Source organism: Haemorhous mexicanus, chromosome W (genome assembly GCF_027477595.1).
Source record: "Haemorhous mexicanus isolate bHaeMex1 chromosome W, bHaeMex1.pri, whole genome shotgun sequence".
Classification (NCBI taxonomy): domain Eukaryota; kingdom Metazoa; phylum Chordata; class Aves; order Passeriformes; family Fringillidae; genus Haemorhous; species Haemorhous mexicanus.
This window is the reverse complement of record NC_082380.1, coordinates 5241310-5261949: the sequence shown is the minus strand read 5'-3', so window position 1 is coordinate 5261949 and position 20640 is coordinate 5241310. Positions and strand designations below refer to the sequence as shown.

The 20640-nt window shown below is 41.3% G+C and overlaps 1 protein-coding gene across 2 annotated transcripts in view; it reads left to right on the top strand.

Annotated features, from left to right (window-relative positions):
* LOC132341478 (zinc finger SWIM domain-containing protein 6-like) overlaps window positions 1–20640 on the top strand; it is a 318134-nt gene that overhangs the window by 171936 nt on the left and 125558 nt on the right. For both annotated transcript variants that reach the window (XM_059873054.1, XM_059873053.1), the window contains exons 2-4: window positions 7809–8165; window positions 15701–15849; window positions 16378–16528. In XM_059873054.1, the coding sequence (XP_059729037.1) occupies window positions 7809–8165; window positions 15701–15849; window positions 16378–16528 (657 nt within the window). The remainder of the gene's footprint in view (window positions 1–7808; window positions 8166–15700; window positions 15850–16377; window positions 16529–20640) is intronic.

The following is a 20640-nucleotide window of genomic DNA, read 5'->3' as shown; positions in this document are numbered from 1 at the left end:
CTCGACTTCTTTTGCAATTTAATTTCTGATTACGGTGGGCTATTTTTAAATCCTTGCGGTAGAACTGTCCAAGTCAGTTGGGTTCTTCTCCCTGTACTCAGATTTTCCCATTCAAAAGCAAAAAGCTCTTGACTTTCAGTACTCAAAGGGATACAGAAAAATGCACCTTTCAAGTCTAACGCTGTAAACCATTTTAATTTTTCATTCAAGGTTGTTAGCAAGGTATAACATTTTGTTACTACCAGATGTATATCTTCTTCTATCTAATTTATGGCTCTAAGATCCTGTACCAGCCAGTAATCCTTTCCATTTGCCTTCTTAAATGGCAAATTAGGTTTATTAAATTTGGATTTGCATTCCTTCAATAGGCCGTATTTTATAAACTTTTCCACAAGTGATAATAACCCCCTGCAACTTTCTATTTTCAAAGGATATTAATTTTGCCTTACTGGTCCCACTCCAGGTTTCACTTTAATCTTTACAGGCTCTGCTCTTTCGGATCTCCTGGGCACTGATTTGCGGAAAAAAACCCTAACTCCATCACTTTGTAAAAGTTGTAAAGCTGGTATGTTTATTACAGAGCTGGACGCATGTGGGGATCATTCCCCCTAGAGGACATACCCATCCCTGAGAATTCCTTAACCTTTTTTATCTCCCCTTATTTGTACATATGCTTAGAGTTTCACAAGAGGTTCATGCATATTCATTTTACTGGTTTCGGGTCACAACTTGCAATTAGTCCTTATCAGTCCTTGTACAGAGAGAACTCTCTGGTCATCTTGTCCATCTCTTGGTCTCTTGCAGCCTTAGCTTTAGGCTTTTTTGTTCATTTCAAAGTTCAAGGGGCCCTTCTTATCTCTTCATCTTGGAAATTGAATTCCTTTTTTCTCGGCTGAGGCAGTTTTTGTGAGTGTAGCAAAGCTAGCAGACTAAACAGGTTCACTTATGCTAGCAAGCTACAGACTTAATAATTCAAAACGGCACATTTCACCTAAATCCGAAATGGATTTCCATCCTGGAAAATTTCCACAGTTTCATCACCTCTCCAGCTTAGACTATCAGAATTACTGCATCCTCAAGTGATACAGGCAGATGGATCATGTCCAATTTCAGAGACTGTAGTGCAAAAATAGAGGCTTCCACATAATTAGGTTCTGGAATAATAACCTTTATTTTTCCATTTTTAAATTTGATTTCAGTTTTTAGTTTTTCTAATAAATCTGTCCCAAGAAGAGGCTTTGGCAAATTGGGTGGATACAAAAACTGGTGAGTCATCCATTGTTTTCCTAATTTAAAATCAATGGGCTTGAAAAATGGCTGAGTTTCGTGATTCCCTGTTGCACCAATAATTGTTATAGAATCATTACTCAAGTTTCCTTTTACTGTATTTAGCACCAAGTAACTAGCTCCCATATCTACTAAGAATTCTACTTCCTCATTTACCTCCTCATTTCCCATCTTAGCTGTAAGCAGTTCTTCCAGGGAAGAATCCTTGAGTCCCCCTCAGTCATCAGTGATGGCCATGAGAGGGGGGGCTTTTACTAGTACATTGAGATAAGGCAGTTTGCTAAAGCATAAGTAAAAGGATGTATGCGCACAAGCAAAGGGAAAAAAAATTTATCCTCTATTTCCTATCAGCAAGCAATGTCTGGACACTTCCTGGGAAGCAGGGCTTCTGCACGCATAACAGTTCCTCCAGAAAGCAAACATTGAAAACTCACTAATTCCCCCCCTTCTTCCTCTCTCCCTTAGCTTATATATCTGAGCAAACGTCATATGGTATGAAATATCCCTTTGGCTAATTTGGATCAGCTGGCCTACTTGTGTGCCCTCCAAGGGTCTTGCCCACCCCCATCCTATTGATGGGATGGAATGTTGGAGAGACAGCACTGATGCTGTGCCAGCACTGGTCAGCAGTAGCCAAAACACTGGTGTGTTATCAACACCTTCCTGGCTATTAACGCAAAGCACAGCACTGGGAGGGCTGCTATGGGAAAATTAACTCCAGCTCAACAAGACCCAATTCAGCTACTTACTGAGAGCAGGAAGGAGTAGGATCAGGCCCTTTTTGAGTGTTCAAGTGTTACACTTTTTCTCAGGTCATAAATGAGAGACTTTGATATATACTTAATAGGAAAGTGATATTAAAAATATATCTCCTATACAATTTCCTTGAGACCACCAATATATCTCTTCTTTACTGGAAATTAACCTGAAATAGTGCTGAATAAGTTTTAACAATACCTCTTTTTTGAGAGAGGGCACTGACGGGAGCATTCTATGATTACTTAAAAATCAAAGGGAAAGTCAGAGGGAGGAGCTCATTATTCAAGGGGCAATTCCCCTTCTCTGTATGTGCTGAGTGGAGCCAAGAGCAAGAATGCCAAGTATGCCTGGGGTTCTTGATCCTCCTCCCCCCTCCCTTGTATCTGTGCATCTTACAGCTTACTGCCTCTTCAACTCTAACTACCTTAACTGATAAACATTATCTTGCAAAAACCAAGAGTCTGTGTCTATGACTTCTGGTAGAATATTGCATTTCTGTAGCTGAACAAAATCCAGACAGTGATACTGACTGCACAACCTGCTCTGAAATGCACAGCATAAACAAATGGAAAAAATTAGATTTTCCTCTTCATTTCCAGTAGATTAAAGAGTTTCTTAAAAACAATTTGAGATGAAATATTTTAGACTATAGCTATGTATATATTTCTTTTTTACTCCCTAATTTTCATGTGATACTGCTTCCTACAACATACTTTTCTTGAAATACAAGAATACTGAATCAGATTTGGACTTTGAGGGAGTGTGGCTTTATATAATTTCCATTATAAATAGGAATGTATAACACCTTACTTGTAATATCCATTCCAGATTTTATGTATGCAGTCTGTTCAAGTTTAATACTGATAATATGTAATTTGTTTGTGTTGCTTTGCAACTATACCTGTGACTTAATGCCTGAACCAAAAATCAATGTCATGTTTACATAAATTTGCAAAAGAAGTCGAGGAATGGAAAAATCAGAATCCTGCTGGAGTCTTGTTAGAGTATGTAGATGACATTCTGATAGCCACTGAAACTGAACATCAATGTTGGGATCAGACTGCGGCATTGTTGAATTTTCTGGGACTAAGTGGATAAAGAGTATCTGTAGTATATGACAGAGATGATTCATGCTTTATAACTGTATAAAAATTGGTTGCTGCCTGCAGCAGGGTTACTATAATCTTCTCAGTGGCAAGTACAGGGGCCAACCTGTTCTTGTCCTCTGGTTCTCACTAAAGTTTTAAGTGAATTATTTTAATGTTTCTCATTGTTCCTCCCATTAACAGATACTTGTAATTTTCATACCACAAGTATATTAATGACTAACATAATTTAATTTTTTTGTTTAAAAATGTTACCTAAACAGTTATCTAAAGCACTTAGAGTAGTCGCAAGGCTTTCACTTGTCTTTCACAAAGTACAATACACATTTAGACGTTTTAACAAGTTTACAACAAAATTAAGGCACAAGGTAAGAATGTAAATAACATCAGTTTGAATGGGTTGGTTTGTATTACTGTTATAAACTAAGTTGAACTTTACATATTGTACACAGGGAGTTAGGGGCTCTTCTGGTCAGTAGAGCTCAGTAGTGATGCATACACATTGACACACACAAACACTCACATCTGTTTTCTCAGGTGAGACAGCAACCAGATGCACAAAGCTGTGCATCCAGAGCCATGTTTCTGGGCGTGCTCAGCCCATGTCTGCACATAGGGGCATGTGCAGAACTAGTACACACACACAGGTATTTGTTTACTGGTATAGAGCCTCGGCATACAGAGGTACCTGTTAGCAGCACACACTTGTACACACTCACGGAGCTGTGTACGCTCTACTTGCACACGCCAGCACACATGTGCCACAGAGACACTCATGTACAGTCTCTACCAGTGCAGACATGCTCACAAACATGAGACTTGCTTGTACATAGAACTTGTGTACATTAACACAAGCATATAAATTTTTGTATACTAATATGGGTAATGTTATCAACACACATATCTTACATAGGGCTATGCTCACACTTGCAGAGCTTATGCACGCTCACAAACAGGACTGTACACTAACATAGTCATACTTGAGAGGAAAATTTAACACACATGCATATACTTTGGTACTTGTGTGTGCACTCAGAGCTGTGCACACTGGCACACACAGGTATTGCATGTACAGACTCACACACTTTGGTACACATGTACCCATAGATACACACTGGCACATATGTGTAAAGCACTCCCCAGAGCTCTTTTGGGAAGAGAGTAGTAGGATACCTACTGTTTGTTACCACCCTGCCACTTCTAGGTAGTATTTTACCCTCTGTGCCTTTGGGGTGGAATCAGACAGTATTGTTTTAAAGGAAAGGTTAAAGAAAGACCGTATTGGACTCTCATCCCCCATCACTCACCTTAAAACACTGGGAGGGCAAAAAACTGAGCATTTTTTGTTGTTCTGTTCTCCTCCCAGAACAATGAAAACACTGAGGCACTTCCTAGCAGAGACTGAAGGCTTTGAAATGAAGAGGTGCTAAACCCTCAAAATTTCAGTGTTTTCATGGCACACATTAACATGTCTTACCTTGTACCTCCACTCTTCCAAGGCCAAGTAGATGCGCTGCATCCTCTTGGGAGAGGGCAACACAAAAACTAAACCTGTCTCCTTCTCCCAGCCACTCAAACAAGAAGCTATCCCTCTTCCCTTGCCAGGTAAAATTTTAAGAGGATTTTTGATATAATGAGCAGCACTTAGAAACATAACACAAAAATTCCCATCAAACTAGTGTTTGAACTGCTCAAACTTTTCAACACAATCAGGCAGTTCATCAAACCCCCCACACAGAGAGAATAGCTGGGCTCTGATGCTACTAAGATGTTACGCTGCCAACAGCACCCCTGTGCAAAGTCTCTACAAGGTACCCGGAAACTGCTTTCTTCGGAAGGCCCTGCAAGTTCACAAATGAAGTGATCACTGTGGAGGATGGTTCACGGCATTTTATGAAAGTGGAATGTCAGCAGATGCTTTCCAACCCATAACACCTGTGGAAGCAGCTGCTGAGCCACTCACGTGGTGCTCTTGTGTTTTCACGGCTCCACGCTGATGAATATCGCAGGGAAGTTTCTGCAGCTTGGTGCCCCGTCCAGCCCTGCCGGGTGCAGCTGCCTGTCCGGCAATCTTGAGTTGCCGCAGGCTATGGTCTTGATTATAACAACAAATTCCTCAAGAGCGCTGTTAGGGTTTTTTTATATTCACAGAAGTTCCGCCTCTCCCTCGGCCCCGGGGTTCGGCGAGACTTGTTGCCTAGGGGCTGTAACACTTGCCGTCGCTCGCGCGGTACCGGCTTACTCGCCTGCTAGAGGCTTTTCCAGCCGACGTGGAGCCGGCTGCGGCACACTGCCGTGGCGGACCCCGCGCCCCCGGCCTGGGGACGCCCGCACCTGGGCCATTCTCTGACCGCCAACACCGCATGCAATCCCGGCGCTGCACCTCCGCCGGTCCTCCCCCATCCTCACTGGGTCAGCGCGTACCAGAAACTCGCCACGTCCGGCGCGGCTGCAAACACTGCTTTACGCAAACTCGGCCCCTAGCCTAGTCCGCACCCGCGGGTCGGGAGAATCACCGCAACGGACCAGTGAAACCCCACTTGCCCTCTCCACAGCCCCCGCGCGGGGAACCCGTGCACTCGGCTTGGCCTGAGCTGCGGCCCAGCTGTCGCTGGCCACCACTACTGTGACTAGACGCGCCCCGGCTGATAAGCTCTGGGAGTTATTGCACTGCCAGAGCACCAGGAGTTTACCGCACGCAGTGCACTGCTGCTCCACGTGGAGCAGCCATGTGGTCGTGTCCCCCCGTTCCTCCTCCCCCCCTTCCCGCGGGCCGGGAAAGTTACCTCGACTAGCGGTCCCGAAACGGACGCTATTTTAAACTCGCCGCGTCTGGCACGGCTTCAAACACAGCTGAATGGTGATTTTCGCTATCACTTTAATACCGTGGCTCTCAACTTGGTGACTTCCAAGTGCTTTTGAGCTTTTACAAATCCCTTAATTTCATGCGTCCCACCAAGCCGGGGGTCCCTGCTTTTGTCTTTTACGCATCCCGCCCTCCGCATTTCAGCCCTTCTTTTTCACACATCCCGCCAGTTATCGGCTTCCCCCCCTTCTTCTCACACGTGTCCCGCCCTGCTTCCAACCGCCCCCTACCCTGAAGCTTCAACAGACCAGGACGGATCCGTATATTACCAATGTGAAGCTCACGTTCATATACTGGAATTACAGAACTATATTTTGGCCAAAACAATTATGAGGATCTTTTATCTTAAGCACACTCCCGAAACTACTTCACTCACACTTCCGGCATACACACACTTATACTCACAATCTTCTAGATCCTTCTCCTTCTTTTCTTGGTTATATAGCCCTTTGTAGTCCCCAGGTTTACCTGCAATCATCGATGGTCCCAAGAGAAGTCATTCCATCTGCTAAAATCAGCAGCGGCACCATCTCCGGGGCCACGGGTGAAGAGGCCTTATATCCTGGTTCACGAGCCCCCATTGTGAGAGACAACTGATCACTTTGAAAATTTAAAAAGGTTTCTTAAACCTTAATAAAAATACAACAAAGGACTACATAAGGAAAAAGCTGCAGTGCTGGGAAATCCCCCTCGTGCATACCACATGGCCAGTTCATCTTCAAGATGGATGCTCAGTCCTTTATACCCCTGGGGGGTTGCATCAGCCAGCCCTGGCCCCTCCCAAAGTCTGTCAGTCAGCTCTTCTTTGCCATTTATCAGTGGAAACTGCTTTCTTATAACTTGATTGGAGATCAGGTGTTGCCATGCCACACCCCCTAAGCAATAAGCTTTTCCATTCCCAACTGCCCCATGCAAGGGACGCATGTGCACGCCTTCTTTTTTACCTGTCCTAGACAACCTCAGCTGTCTGATGGCAACAATACGGGGTGGGGGGTGGAGGGGAGAAGGGAACTATGGGGAGAACAGAGGACATCTAAACTACCATAACATAACTATACATCATCAAAGCTTTTCTTAAAGTTCGCACAATAGTTATCTTTTAATTGCAAGAGCAAATCATCTCATTATCTATCTATAACACTGACTATTATGAATCTGATATCCTGTGTATTGGTAACTGCAGCAGTTTCCTTTTCCCAAGAGTTACACTGACATAGCTGCCCTACCAGATAGCTTGGGTTGATGATGACCTTTAGCATCAGCTTGGTGGTGGAAGAAGTGAAAGCAATGAGTTTAAGTGACTTGTGTCAGTGAATCGGTGGCAGAGTTGAGATTAGGACCAGGGTTTGTACCACTAGAGTGCACTACTTTCCTCTTACTTATTGAGAGAATGGGTAAATTTGCTGGTAAGTGCAGACTGGTGTGAGGTTTGGAAAATTGCGGCCCGCTTGCTGAACTGCTGGGAGTTTCACATTGGTCTTAATTGGATGCAACTTTGCTTCTGCAGCTATCATTTACCAAGTAACTTTTTCTTACTTTCAAACTTTTATGAATGTTGTAATGGAATGGCAAAGAGGGCTTGTAAACCAGCTCCTTTTGATTTTATTTGATATAAAAAGGGTATGACAGAAAGACAGGGTTCATCATACTTGTAATTAAAGCAAGTTCTATGAGATATATTCTTTCTCAGAAATACATGATGACTTTTGCTAGATTAATTAAAGGTTATCAAAAAATGAGATATGGTACTTTATTTAAGAATGTAAGCCCTCCTTTGTTTCCCTTCACAGGTTTCCACTTGAGTGGCACTGTGACAGACCCTGCAATGCAATCAGAGCCAGAAACTGTTTGCAGTGTAGCTATCAGCTTTGATCGTTGCAAGATTACCTCAGTGACCTGTAGCTGTGGAAACAAGGACATATTTTACTGTGCCCACGTTGTGGCACTCTCTTTATACCGGATCCGCAAGCCAGATCAGGTTAAACTGCATCTTCCCATTTCAGAGACACTGTTTCAAATGAACAGAGACCAACTACAAAAATTTGTTCAGTATTTGATCACAGTGCACCACACAGAAGTTTTGCCAACTGCTCAGAAATTAGCAGATGAAATTCTTTCTCAGAATTCAGAAATCAATCAAGTCCATGGTAAGTTTGATGCTTTTTCTTTTGTTTCATTCCCTCTCTGTTTTTTTATATTATTTTTTGTGGCACTCAGGAGTTTGACCTCCTGAAGTCCCTTTCAACCTAATTACTTTGTAATTTTTATGATGTTTACATTATGGTGTTGTGGTCAGTTCATCTCGTGGTTTCTGCCATTGCTTTTTCCTCTGGGGGAGGACTCCTCACACTCTTCCCCTGCTCCAATGTGGGTTCCCTCTGTCCTGGTTACAGGAATAGAGTGCCAGTTTAGCAGTATGTGGGTGTAACAAAAGGTATATTCGACTCCTCTCTACCTCATTTCTGACACGCTGTTAATGATGGGTCGTTTGCAGTAGCTGCCCAGTGCACACTTGACACCTCAGGCTACAAGATGGATATTAAATGAGATAAGGAAAAAAGAGGCAACCCTGCAAGGCAGGGTAGTGTTTCTTTTTCTTCACACCAATGATTCAGCTGTGATAACTCTTTTTGGGGAAGCACCAGCACAGTCACAACCATTCTGAGGTGGTCACCTCTGGTAATGGGCCATAATGGACTCAATGGCACTGGCAGAATAGGCAGCTGCAATGACTCACAGTATTACATCATTCCATTGTGAAAGTTCCCAGCCTGGGGGAGGTACTGACAATTACCACCTGAACCTAAGCATATATAATCTCTGATTTTGGGGATTTGAGACACCACCACGACCACCGCCACCACTCGTCATATCCAGAGGAGGACCAATACTTCTATAGGACCACTGCTTTCGACTGCAACCACCACTTGATAGGACTGTGACCATCACCCTGACCAACAGGGTGCCAGGTTGTACTCTGACTTTGTGGGTTGAAGCCAGCTTTCTGTGTATCATTGCATTTATTGTAATCTCTCTATTAAATTGTAACTCTGTCCTGAAATCTCTCTTAAGGTAATTGAGTGGGGTTCATTTCTCCCATTAGTCTATTTCATACCAGCACACCCTCCCACAGGAAACAGTTTTCCATAACCTTCTCCAATGTGACTCCTTCTGACAAGGTATAGTTCTTCACAAACTGCTCCAATGTAGGACCTTTCCATGTGGTGCAGTTCTTCAGGAACAGGCTGCTCCAGTGTAGGTCCCCCACAGGGTCACATCTCCTGCCACCAAACCTGCTCCAGCATGGGCTCCACTCTCCACAGAGTCACAGGTCCTGCCAGGACCCTGCTCCAGCAGGGGCTTCCCACAGGATCACAGCCTCCTTTAGGCACATCCACCTCCTCCAGCATGGGGCTCCTCCATGGGCTGCAGGTGGATCTCTGCACCCCTGTGGACATCCGTGGGCTGCAGGGACTCAGCTGCCTCACCATGGTCTTTACTGTGGGCTGCAGGGGAATGTCAGCTCTGGCACCTGAACCACCTCCTCCCCCTCCTACACTGACCCTGGTGTCTGCATAGTTTTTCCTCTCACATATTCTCATTTATCTCTATGCTGGCCCAAATTGCTTCTGTGCTGTAATTTCTTTCCCTTTCTTAAATAGGTTATCACTGAGGTGCTACTGCTTTCACTGATGGGCTCAGCCTTGGGCAGCAGGGGGTTTATCTTGGAGCTGACTGGAACTGGCTTTGATGGACATGGGGGAAGCTTCTGGCATAAGACATTCCTGTAGCTTCCCCACTACCAAAACCTGGTCATGCAAACCCAATACACCTATAGAAGCTACTGTGGAAAAAATTAACATGAACTCAGTCAAAACCATCACACCAGTCCTTTCTTTACATTTTCTCTTATTAGCACTGTCTGCTTCACAATAGTTCCCGTTTTTCTTTAATGCTATGCACTACTAAACAGTCGTTATATTTTACCCAAGAGTTATGAAATTAAACAAAAGATTAAAGTACTTATGTCTAAGCTTTGAATCATTTGGGGAACTAAGGAATAATATTTTGTAATAAGTAATTTTATCAGCTTTGTTTCTATATAACTACTATTTAGAATAATTCTGAAGACACTAAGTTTATAAAATCAGTTACTATTCTGTTGTGAAGTCAGAAGTACCTGTAGTATTGTGCTAAATAGCATTGTAGAGCTCAGACCCTCAGCTTGATGTCTTAAGCTTTTATAGTCTTTTTACCCAGTGGCATGAAAATAGCACTGGTTTAAGTATAGCAATGCTGAGCCACTGCAGAAGGTATAGTGTAAACTGACTGATTGTTGCCTTTTTCCCAACCTGGAAATGAAACCTGAGATAATTTTAGTAAGGAGGTAATATAAGAATAGATCTTTTTTGAAGGCCTTCAGGGGCAGTTATGGAAAGATGTCCACAAAAGCTGTCCTAGGGTCATGTTATGATGCTTGTATCCCCAATTGTGTGTTCTGTTTATGCTGGATATTATATTCTGTGCCCTCAGGACTGACTGAGAGCAAAGGCAGGGAGAAGAAGCACAGAGTTTTGTAATCAGGGACTGGACTCCTCCTCCACAGTCTGCTGGAACACTGTTGATGTCTGGGCACAGACGGGGCAGAACACTGCACTCATTTTGCTTTTTAGTTAGTTAGTTAGTTTAGCTAGCTGAGGCAGTCCGAGCTTTCCTTGGACTGTTTTTCTTTCCCTTTTCTTGGAACCATTCGAACCTACTCCAGACTGGGACCCAAGGAAATACTGAGAGCTCACACTTTGCAGCCTGCCAGGGCCTACTCTGCAGCCTTTCCTAGCGCCAGAGGGACTGATAACAGAGTTGTAAATGATCAAATCGGCAGCCAAATTTATAAAAAAAAATTTATAACTTTATTAGATCGAAAACTAAAAATAGAATATTATAAAACCGCCACAGCCAAGACAGCGTCAACCCCAGACTTTGACGCTGGGTGAACTTGGGACAGACCGACGAAGTGTCAGCGTCTCCCCAGAGTGTCACACCAACTGCTCCAGGTAGCCAGCTTATATACAGTTTATTCTGCCTGGAGCAGAAATGACCTAAGATTTCTGTAAGTTCCTACATATGTATAACGGGAACTATACAGATTCAGTCCTGTACAAAAGTCAGTCCATAGGTCTGGATAGCTGTCTGGGCTCCTCAAAATTGTCTTCCTTTCAGCTGTAGCCAGGACATCGCCGTTTTCCGATGTAATCTCTCCCATGTGTTGTTCAGTGAATGTTCTGGACATTCTTGGGAAATGGTCAATGAACCCCCAGGAAAGACTCATTCACTCGTTAATGGTCATGATTTTATCTGGGCGAGTCCGGGAAATCTTTTGGAAACGAAAAGCCCTGCTTCTGGCCATGGGGGTCAGATGCATGGTTGGATCTTTATAATTTTTATACAATTTCCAAAGCATGAATTATCTACATTGTATACTACAAGAGCAACCACCCACCAGAGAGATTTTCTGTATTTGTCACCTCTTCAGAGCGATGAATGAGCTTTGTCATCTGGTCTCGTTCATTTTTTTGTGCTGGGGAGTGCTTTGCCTGTTAAATAAACAGGCTTTTTCCACCTCTCTCTGAGGAATCCTTCCCGAACCGGTTGGGGGGAGGGGCCATGTGGGTTTGCTTTCTGGGGGGGCCCTTTTGCCCTTTTGGAGGTTTTCTCCCAAATTTTCCCTAAACCAGGACAAAAGCCCACCCCCTGCAGGGCTCAGCACATTTTTATAGGTTTTAGGAAATTAGCATAATTGATAAAAAGCACCACTTAGGAGGATAAGTGGTGATGAAATCTTCCCCCCAGGTCAAGCCCCTTTTCCGGAGTCCCCTCCTCAGCACTAGCTGTGCTTTGTTCATAAAATGTATCTCGAAGAGTTGTTCTCAGCCTTGATTCTCAGGAAAAACCAAGATAGGATTGGGGCCTTGTCAGAAACAAGCCTCACTTCTAGAATTTTAGAAAAAGGTTTATTAAACCATGACAAAAATTACAACAAAGGACTGAATAAGGAAAGAAGCTACAGTGCTGAGAGCCTGCTCTCTCCCCTGGCTTTACAGCCATGTGGCTCATTCACGAAATGGCTGCTCCACCGTTTATACCCTTGGTGTTGCATCATGTAACCCTAGCCCCTCCCAAAGTCTGTAAGTTAACTCTTCGTTGCTGTCCATTGGTGAAGACTGTTTTCTTGTAACTTGATTGGAGGTCAGGTGTTGCCATGCTGTGCCTCTTAGTAACAAGCTTGCCCTCCCCCTAAATGCCCTGATCACCAAGGCTATTACAAGGGGAGGGGAAAGAGAACTATGGAATGACATCTTACATTAACATTACTATAAATCTATATAATGTCTATCTCTTAATTGTGAGAGCCAACGATTACATTACTCATCTATTACAGGCTTTGTATCCCCCAAGGCTTGGAGCTCTGGAATTTGTTTTGTCTTTCTGCCTAGGGAAAGGCCATGGAAAAGTACTGGGAAAACTAGCCACTAATACAATAGGCTACAGAGCTACAAATATATGTGTGAAGAATACAGAGAACATATAAAAGAAAAAAGGCCCAAAACCAAACAGCATAATGATGAGCTTTTTTATAAAATGTAAACAGTTATGGAAGGAATTTGGGTTTTTTCCATAAATAGGGAAGTGTAGATGAGAAATCTTAGGCTTTTTAAAATACAAGTTAAAAGTAGCCATTCTGTCACCGAAAACCAGGAAATAAACTCACCAACCAGTTTGTTTAGTAAGAAAGTTGGCAGTGCTTTATTCAGTGCTGAGGTACATGAGAAATCAATCCACCTATAATACACACCAAGTATAAAAACTTCTATTTATACATTTTAGCAAACAAAGGAATTAGTGTTCCTTGGCTACAAGTTACATAGTTCTCCTACTAATTAGAATTCTGTCCTCTATTGGTTAATGATTTCTTGCTTCTCATGCAAATTAGTCCACATTTTCAGTCTTTTTATGATCTTTTTCCCAGATAAGGAGAGTTTCAGTACAATTGCTAAATTGTTTTTGTTAGTTTCTTCCTTATCTCTGGTTTCTGCAAAATGTCCTTGTAGTCTATAAATTCTGCATTCCTGGTGTCCACTTCTCAGCAATGTATCTTTCTCCCAGGCTTTAACTTCCTCTCCCAAGTCTGAGAGCACCCAAAGCATGTCAAGTGCTAACTTTAATTGTTTTTCTAATACATGGACATCACCCAGAGTTTGCCTGTCAGCCACTATCTGTTTCACAGATTAAATCTCCCCTCTTGTGGATTAGGTTCCAACATTTTTCCCCACTACTGCATAGACTCCTTTTTAAAGAAATATAACTTGTTCAGTAACAATACCAAGATTATTTAAAGATAAATCTCCTTTCAAGTGGGGGATAAATATGTGTGTTTTGTATATTGGGGCTTTTCCTATAGTTCCTTTTCCCAGGCTTTCCCGCTGTTTTAGAGCAATGAAATATTTAAACTATTTGCAAGGTGATACTGCAAACCTGGGTCTGTTCAACAACTGCACTGCTTGATCTCATGTGGCTTGATTTCCCCTTTAATCTAGTTTCTTGCAACTGAAGATTTATCAGCATGTGTTACATGTAGCTGACTGAGTGCAAAACCCCTTAAAACTAACATAGTAAAGATGGAAGCACTCACAGAAGGGCAAGTTTCTCATTACTTGGGTTTTGTACTGTCTTGGACTTGATTCCTGACTTCTGAGAAAGTCTTATGGCTCCTGTGGAAGGTAGAAGAGTTCTCTCACATCTTCAGACACAATTTATTCTTAATCTAAAAAAAAATATATGGACAATAGTGCAATGTTCACAGCTGTAGGCTCTGATGTTGAAGGTAGCTGAGGAAGTTGATGAGCTGAAAGACTTTTTTTACTTTCTCAGCAACTAGTAGACAAGACATCCCTCTGACCCTCTCAATCTTCCGGTTGTATTTTCATTGAATAAAGATTCTAGCATTCTCTGCAACCACTTAAGATTCACTTAGATGGCAGAGATACAATTGTGAAATAAAGGCTTAAATCAATAGAATCAATGCTTCTATACATCTAAAGAGTTGTAGCTATCTTTGCTTTTCATGTTTTCAGGACTTCGCTGAAAGCAAATTTTTATAAATCTGACCATGTAATTTTCCTTCCCTGCCAGTATGCTTCTTTTAGTATTGGCTACAGAGGTAACATGATCTGGGATTTAGAAGTGATAGTGTGATGAAATTCAATTGCTAACATCTTCTCAAAACCTAACAGAGATAGAGATGACACAGTTGTGACAAGCCCAAAACCAAAATGTCAAGTTAACTGTTATGTTAGGGTTGCAGTTTGGAGAGAGGCACATGACTGAACACACCGAGATCATGCGACAACACACAAGATTTATTGATGGATGCCTTCTTTTATATGGGGTTCAAAATTCCTGGGCTTGAGCAACTGATTAGTCGAGGTTTCAATACCACCCAGCTCCCCAACCAATGATACATCTGCATTCAGGATTGAATGGGATTGGCTGGGGTCCCCTGTTTGAGTTTGAATCCAACCTATCATTGCCTCACCCAGGGACTTGTTTACTTCTAGGCTATAACAAACTAGGCTAGACAAATTTGGTTTCTTATTATGGCCAAATTTGTACAGCCTCAGACCAGCTGTGACTGTGACGGTTAACTTCAGTCTTGGGCATGATTAAAATGCCTTACATCTGAGTATGGTGATGCACTACCATTTTTTTCCCCTGACAGTCTAGATAAGTGCTTTTCAACTTTTTCAGTTAGAATACCTCTTAAAAATATTCAGTGAAGGTGCAAGTTTCTTCAGAAATATGTAGATTGTTATACACTGCAAGAACTTGTTTTATTTTTGTCAGACTTTAAAAAAGGCCATAAGGGGAAAATCACTGATCTCATATACAAAATTTTAGTTAGAGCAACCTGTGGCCAAAGCACTGCCTGATGTAAATCCAGTCACTTCACTTGGCACTAAGCTAATTCAGGTAGAGTTGCTTTGAATTGACTGCATGTTGATGACATTGCCTATTGTAAAAAATGCTCCTTCAGAAGCACCACAATCTTACACAGCTGTAACTTATTTATGTTAATGCCTTTAGTGCTTAAAGACTTTGGATTTGCTTGGGAATTATTTTTTATTCTTTATTCCTTGTTTAGCTTTGCAGAACCATCACTGCTCAAAGGCACTGAAGTGATGATTTCCCTCATGTTCATCAATAGCAGTGCTCATTAGTAGTAACTTAAACCTTAACAAGATTGCTGAAGGTACAGAAGTCACACAGGTGTTCTGGGGAGAGTGGTTTTAACATTGCAGTTGTTGAAAATATTATGTTAAGTGTAATTTTGTTTGTAAAAGCATTCTAGAATAACTGTTGAGGCAGGAGGAAGAAACTCATCTTGATTTTAACGTTTTATTATAAAATTTTATTTGTTTAAATACCTTTTCATAGACTGTCATTTCTAAGTGCTTAAGACTACTTAGGAGAAATTTAGGTCTATTTTAAAGAACCTTTTAAGTCAAGACATCCACAATGGGACATTACACAAATCCAAAACCCTTTGCAGTACTCATTTGCCCTGGACCCACAAACCTCTTTTCTTTATGTAGAACATAATGATTTATCTTCTTGCTGTTTGCAGGCGCTCCTGACCCAACAGCAGGTGCTAGCATAGATGATGAAAACTGCTGGCATTTGGATGAGGAACAGGTCCAAGAACAGGTTAAACTCTTCCTCTCCCAGGGTGGATATCATGGATCAGGGAAGCAACTCAATTTGCTTTTTGCAAAGGTATGTTGAGTACTCAGACATCCCTCTTTTTCTCTCCCCCCACTCCCCCATCCAGTCTGTACTTGTTCAGGTCTTACTCAAAGTCCTGTTGTTCTAAAACAAGACAAAGCCCTGGGAACATGATAGCAAGTTAATAATGCAATGGGATGCAATCTGGTGTGTCTTGATATTAGTTTAAGGATATGAAGTAGCATTTCAACTGTCTACAGCTTTGCTGTTCTCTTCCTTCCTACCCTCAAAATGTTGGAGAGGCCTGTAGAAATTATGGTCTTGCAGTAGCTTGCATAATACATCTGTGGATTACTTGTGGAAGAAGTGTATTTGCAGAATTGCAATGGGATACTGAAACTAAAAATTGTTAAAATTGGCAAGGTGGATTATTTTTTTCTACTTAAAAATTTCACATCAAATGTATAAATTATATGTCTTATTTAACAGAGGTGGAATGTTTAACACTTCAGCATATCGTCTGTACTGTGGTTTGTTTTGAAGTTTTTTCAAGTTTATATTAAAAGACTCATTTCCTAGGTGCGAGAGATGCTGAAGATGAGAGATTCAAATGGAGCTCGCATGTTGACATTGATAACAGAACAGTTCATGGCTGACCCTCGTCTGTCGCTTTGGACACAACAAGGAACTGCAATGACTGACAAGTATAGGCAACTCTGGGATGAACTGGGTAAATGCATAGACTTCAAAATCATTTAGGTGTTCATGTGTATAATGAAGAAACAATTACATATTTGGGGTGTAAACTTCCTATGGTACTAGGTAAAGCAAGTTAGAATTTTATTCTGGTTTACTTGTTCAATTAAGGTTGGATGAAACTGAATTTCTGATCTACTATATGAGACAATTACAGTTGGAAGAGAGAAAGCATAATATGAAACAAGTATGATTGTAACAGGTTGTAAGTACCTGAGGAACTATAAAAAGAATAAAACAAAAAGTGGAAATGTAGCTACAAAACTGAGGGTAAGTATAGAAGCCACTAGAGATAAACTGGAAAGCTTAAGGAAGAAATCTATTAACAACTAAGAGAAATAGAAGGCAAAAAGAAAAGATTCATAAAGAGTATGAGAAGATAGCAACAAAGGAAAGCAGAAGTCCCTTACTGAGTAGGAAAGGAGATCAAGTAACAGAGGGCTATAACAACTAACACTGCTTTACAGGAAAGGTCAGTTGTGACCAGATATAACATGTATTATGGAAAGAAGAACACATGCTGGAATGGGGAAGGAATTATTTAAACTGTTAAAGTCTGAAGACACTTGCTTTAAAGTGTTCAAGAAACTCACTGAGAGAGTTTTGAACTGCTGCTTCAGAAGTTCTCAAAATCTATAGGAATTCGTGGTAGAAAGGGATGTTAAAAAAAACTTGAAGGTAAACGTCATCAAGATTTTAAAGGTGGGTAGGTGAGTAGAAAGGATAATATTAAGTAACCACCAGCATTGTTTTCTTAGATTTAAGGTACTGGAACAAACCACTAACCAGTTGGTATGTAAGCATATAGAAGATAAAAGTGATTATTTTCAATACAGTAGTAAATCTGTTTCCCTAAAAGATAATTCACTGAGTGTATGAGGGAAGGAATTAATGCGTATATCTTAGCTGTAGTAAAGTTTTGGATGCTTTCTTGGAGGCTTTCTCAAAGCAAATTGAAAAGATGCACCCTAAATGAAATTGCCTTGTGATTCATGGATCTTGGAGTAGTTACCTGTGCTGTCATTCAATCTGGAAAGACACTTCAAGTCTAGACTTACAGGAATCTGTCTTGAGATGTGTTCTGGTCAATATTGCTTTTCCTGACTTATGTGGCATGAAATATTAAAATAAATATATATACATAAAAAAGCAAATCAACAAAACCAAACAAAAAACCCAAAACAAAGAAACAAAACCCAACAAAAAAATCCCCAAAGAACCCAAAACTTACTAAAGACACCCCTTGGGACAATATGTAAACACTGCGGAGAACAAAGCCAAATCCATAATGCTCTTGGTACATTTTAAAGGTCCAAAATCAAGCTAAATGTTGCATTAAGGGTATAAAAATTTAGCAGAAAATAAAGCCCTTTTTGTTACACCTGTCCTCAGAGGTACTGGGTGCAGCTGGGCTTAGTTTCTGATTAGAACCATTACAGTTCCTTGTAGATTTAATTCCTTTAGTCCCCCATGAGTTGCATTAGCCAATGTTTATATTTGTCCAGCACAATTATATAACATCATTCAATTCTGGAATGCTGTCAACTGGGGTGTGAAAATTGACTCCAGTACCCATTCCACCACAGTTCCAGCTGTCCGGTGTTGCCATTGGTTTTCTGATTCCCTTTTAATTTGTCCCCATAGAGCCAGTGAAAGAGGTTGCTTCGTCTAAAGGGGGCACAGTGTTAATAGTCCCAGCATGTGTTGCCATTGCCAGCCCTCTATTAGTAAGTCAGTAGACTGTGTTTCATCACTGCTAACCCACATGGTGTGCCCCATAGAGGTTATACTTAGTTCTGAACAAATTATGTCAGACTCAGTATGATTGTTAGTCAAATGAGATCAAGTGTCTTGGAGTGGGGTGATATAGTTCTGACAAGTACAACCTAATCTGAAAACTCAAACTAATGGGCCCAATCTCAGCATTTTAGTTTCATTGGAGTTGCAATTATAAACTCCAGTACAATTCCAATTATGATATTTTTGGGCTGTTTGTGCAAGAAACATTTAAATTTGTGTCCAGAACATCAACCTGTATGGGGTCATCTGGTAATCCAATTGTTCTTTCTCAATCAATGCACCAGTTGGTAGTTGCATATAATGGCAGTCACCGCATTGTGGCCCTCCCCACCCCCTTGGAATATGGATTCCCCATGGTGTATCAGCACATGTATCCTCAGGAAGACAATAAATTTTTTCAATTGAGTCACTATTAGTCTCAAATTTCAATAATGATGTTACAGTTTCATATAGTTGTATTGTTGTTGGTCCACTTTAAAACATATTTTCCTTCCTCAGTTTGCCAAGTCAGATTTGTGTGAGTTTTCCACATAACCTCCCAAGTTTTAGTCAAACCCATAGTGAAATTCCCCAAGTTACTGGTGAGTTGGCAGATGGAGGAAAAGGTAAACGTGGTGATTTGACTAATGTTATGTGTATGCCCAAAAACTTGGATTAACTGCAATGTAAGATTTCAAGCAATCCCTGAACTTCTGTCTAGTGACAGTAAGAATAATAAAGAGCATTTTACCTGCATTATTATTCTAATTTCATTTTCCAGATTATCACCAAAATCACCACCAGTCCTTGCAGACACTAGCTCTGTATATGACTGCTTCATTCCACATGCCGTTCATTCTGTTAAGAAAAAAAAGTGGACAGATACTCTATCTTCTTGTTAACTGGCAAGGTTAGGTCAAATTGAAGGTATAATCCACCCATTATCACTCACACTAGAAGGCTTTCAAGCCTTAACGAGATCCGAGTATCTTAGTTCAGTATCATTGAAAGAATGGAAGCTAAACTCCAGTGGTCTTTCTGGCCTTTGTGGTCCCTTTTGCCAAAGGTTACAATGAGAGCCATGCTCACTGAACCCTCATTCTGCATGGATTGGATCAGCCAGGTGTATAAGGCCAAGCTGTTGGAACAGCCTCAGCCCCTCTTATTAACAATTCTACTACATTTGTGTGCTGTTCCGTCCATTCCCACGATTTTCCTCTTCTGAGCAGATTGTATAAGGGATGGGCAATAGTAGAAAATCTAGGAATATGTTTATGCCAGTAGCCTAAAGTTCCCAGAACTTCTTTACAAAAGATGAATTCTGGCTGTGCTCCATTTTTTCAGGGTGTCCATAGGAACAGAAGTGGGTCCTTTAATCCACCAGACTCCTAAGAATTTAACTTCTTGTGCTGACCCTTGGCATTTGGATTCCAGAACTTCCAATCCCAATTCAATTAGTGTTTCATGAATGTTTTTCATTGTGTCTTTTACACTTTCTTGATAATCTCCCCCTATTAGGTTGTCATCAATATATTGATACCATGTAATGTCAGGTGGAATAGGAATCTCTACTAAGACATTAGCCAAGGCATTGTGAGAAATAGCAAGAGAATGTTTATATCATTGTGAAAGTATATTGGATTCCCCTCAGTGTAAAGGCAAACTGTGCTTTATCCTGTTCAAGGAGGGGAATAATGAAAAATATGTCCTTAACATCGAGGGCAGCCATCTAAGCATGAGCAGCACCCAGTAGCAGTGTCACTATCTAGACAATGTTTGGAACTGCAGCAGTTAGAGGTGCAGTATTAGCAGTTAACTGTCAATATACCGTGAAATGCCAGTGCCAGGTCAGTTTCTTTACTGGCCACACCAGTGAATTATAAAGCAAATGAGTCCTTGTAATGATGCCTCTTTTTTTTTCCAAATCTGTCACTACCTTATCAATCCCCATAAGTGCTGCTGTTGGCAGGGGGTACTGTTTTACATTAGTAAATTTAGAAGGCAGCAATGGTATCGATGTCCCTAATGAACTGATAAAAATTTCCAAGCCTGAATCATCCCACATTCTTTCAGATTCTATTTGTATTCCCAGCAACCCAGTGCCTTCCATTGCAAAGCTCTACAGAGTTCCATCTGGGAGTTTCCAGGTTTGCCCATAAAGTAAATCAAATCCTAAAAGTTTTAGTTGGGCAGCCCCCTCAAGCACTTCAACCTTAGTAAATTGTTTTTCCCCCAGGAGCCAGATAGAAATTTTTGCTGTTGGACATTCCTTTATTATACCATCAATTCTGGTAAAATTTTTACGGT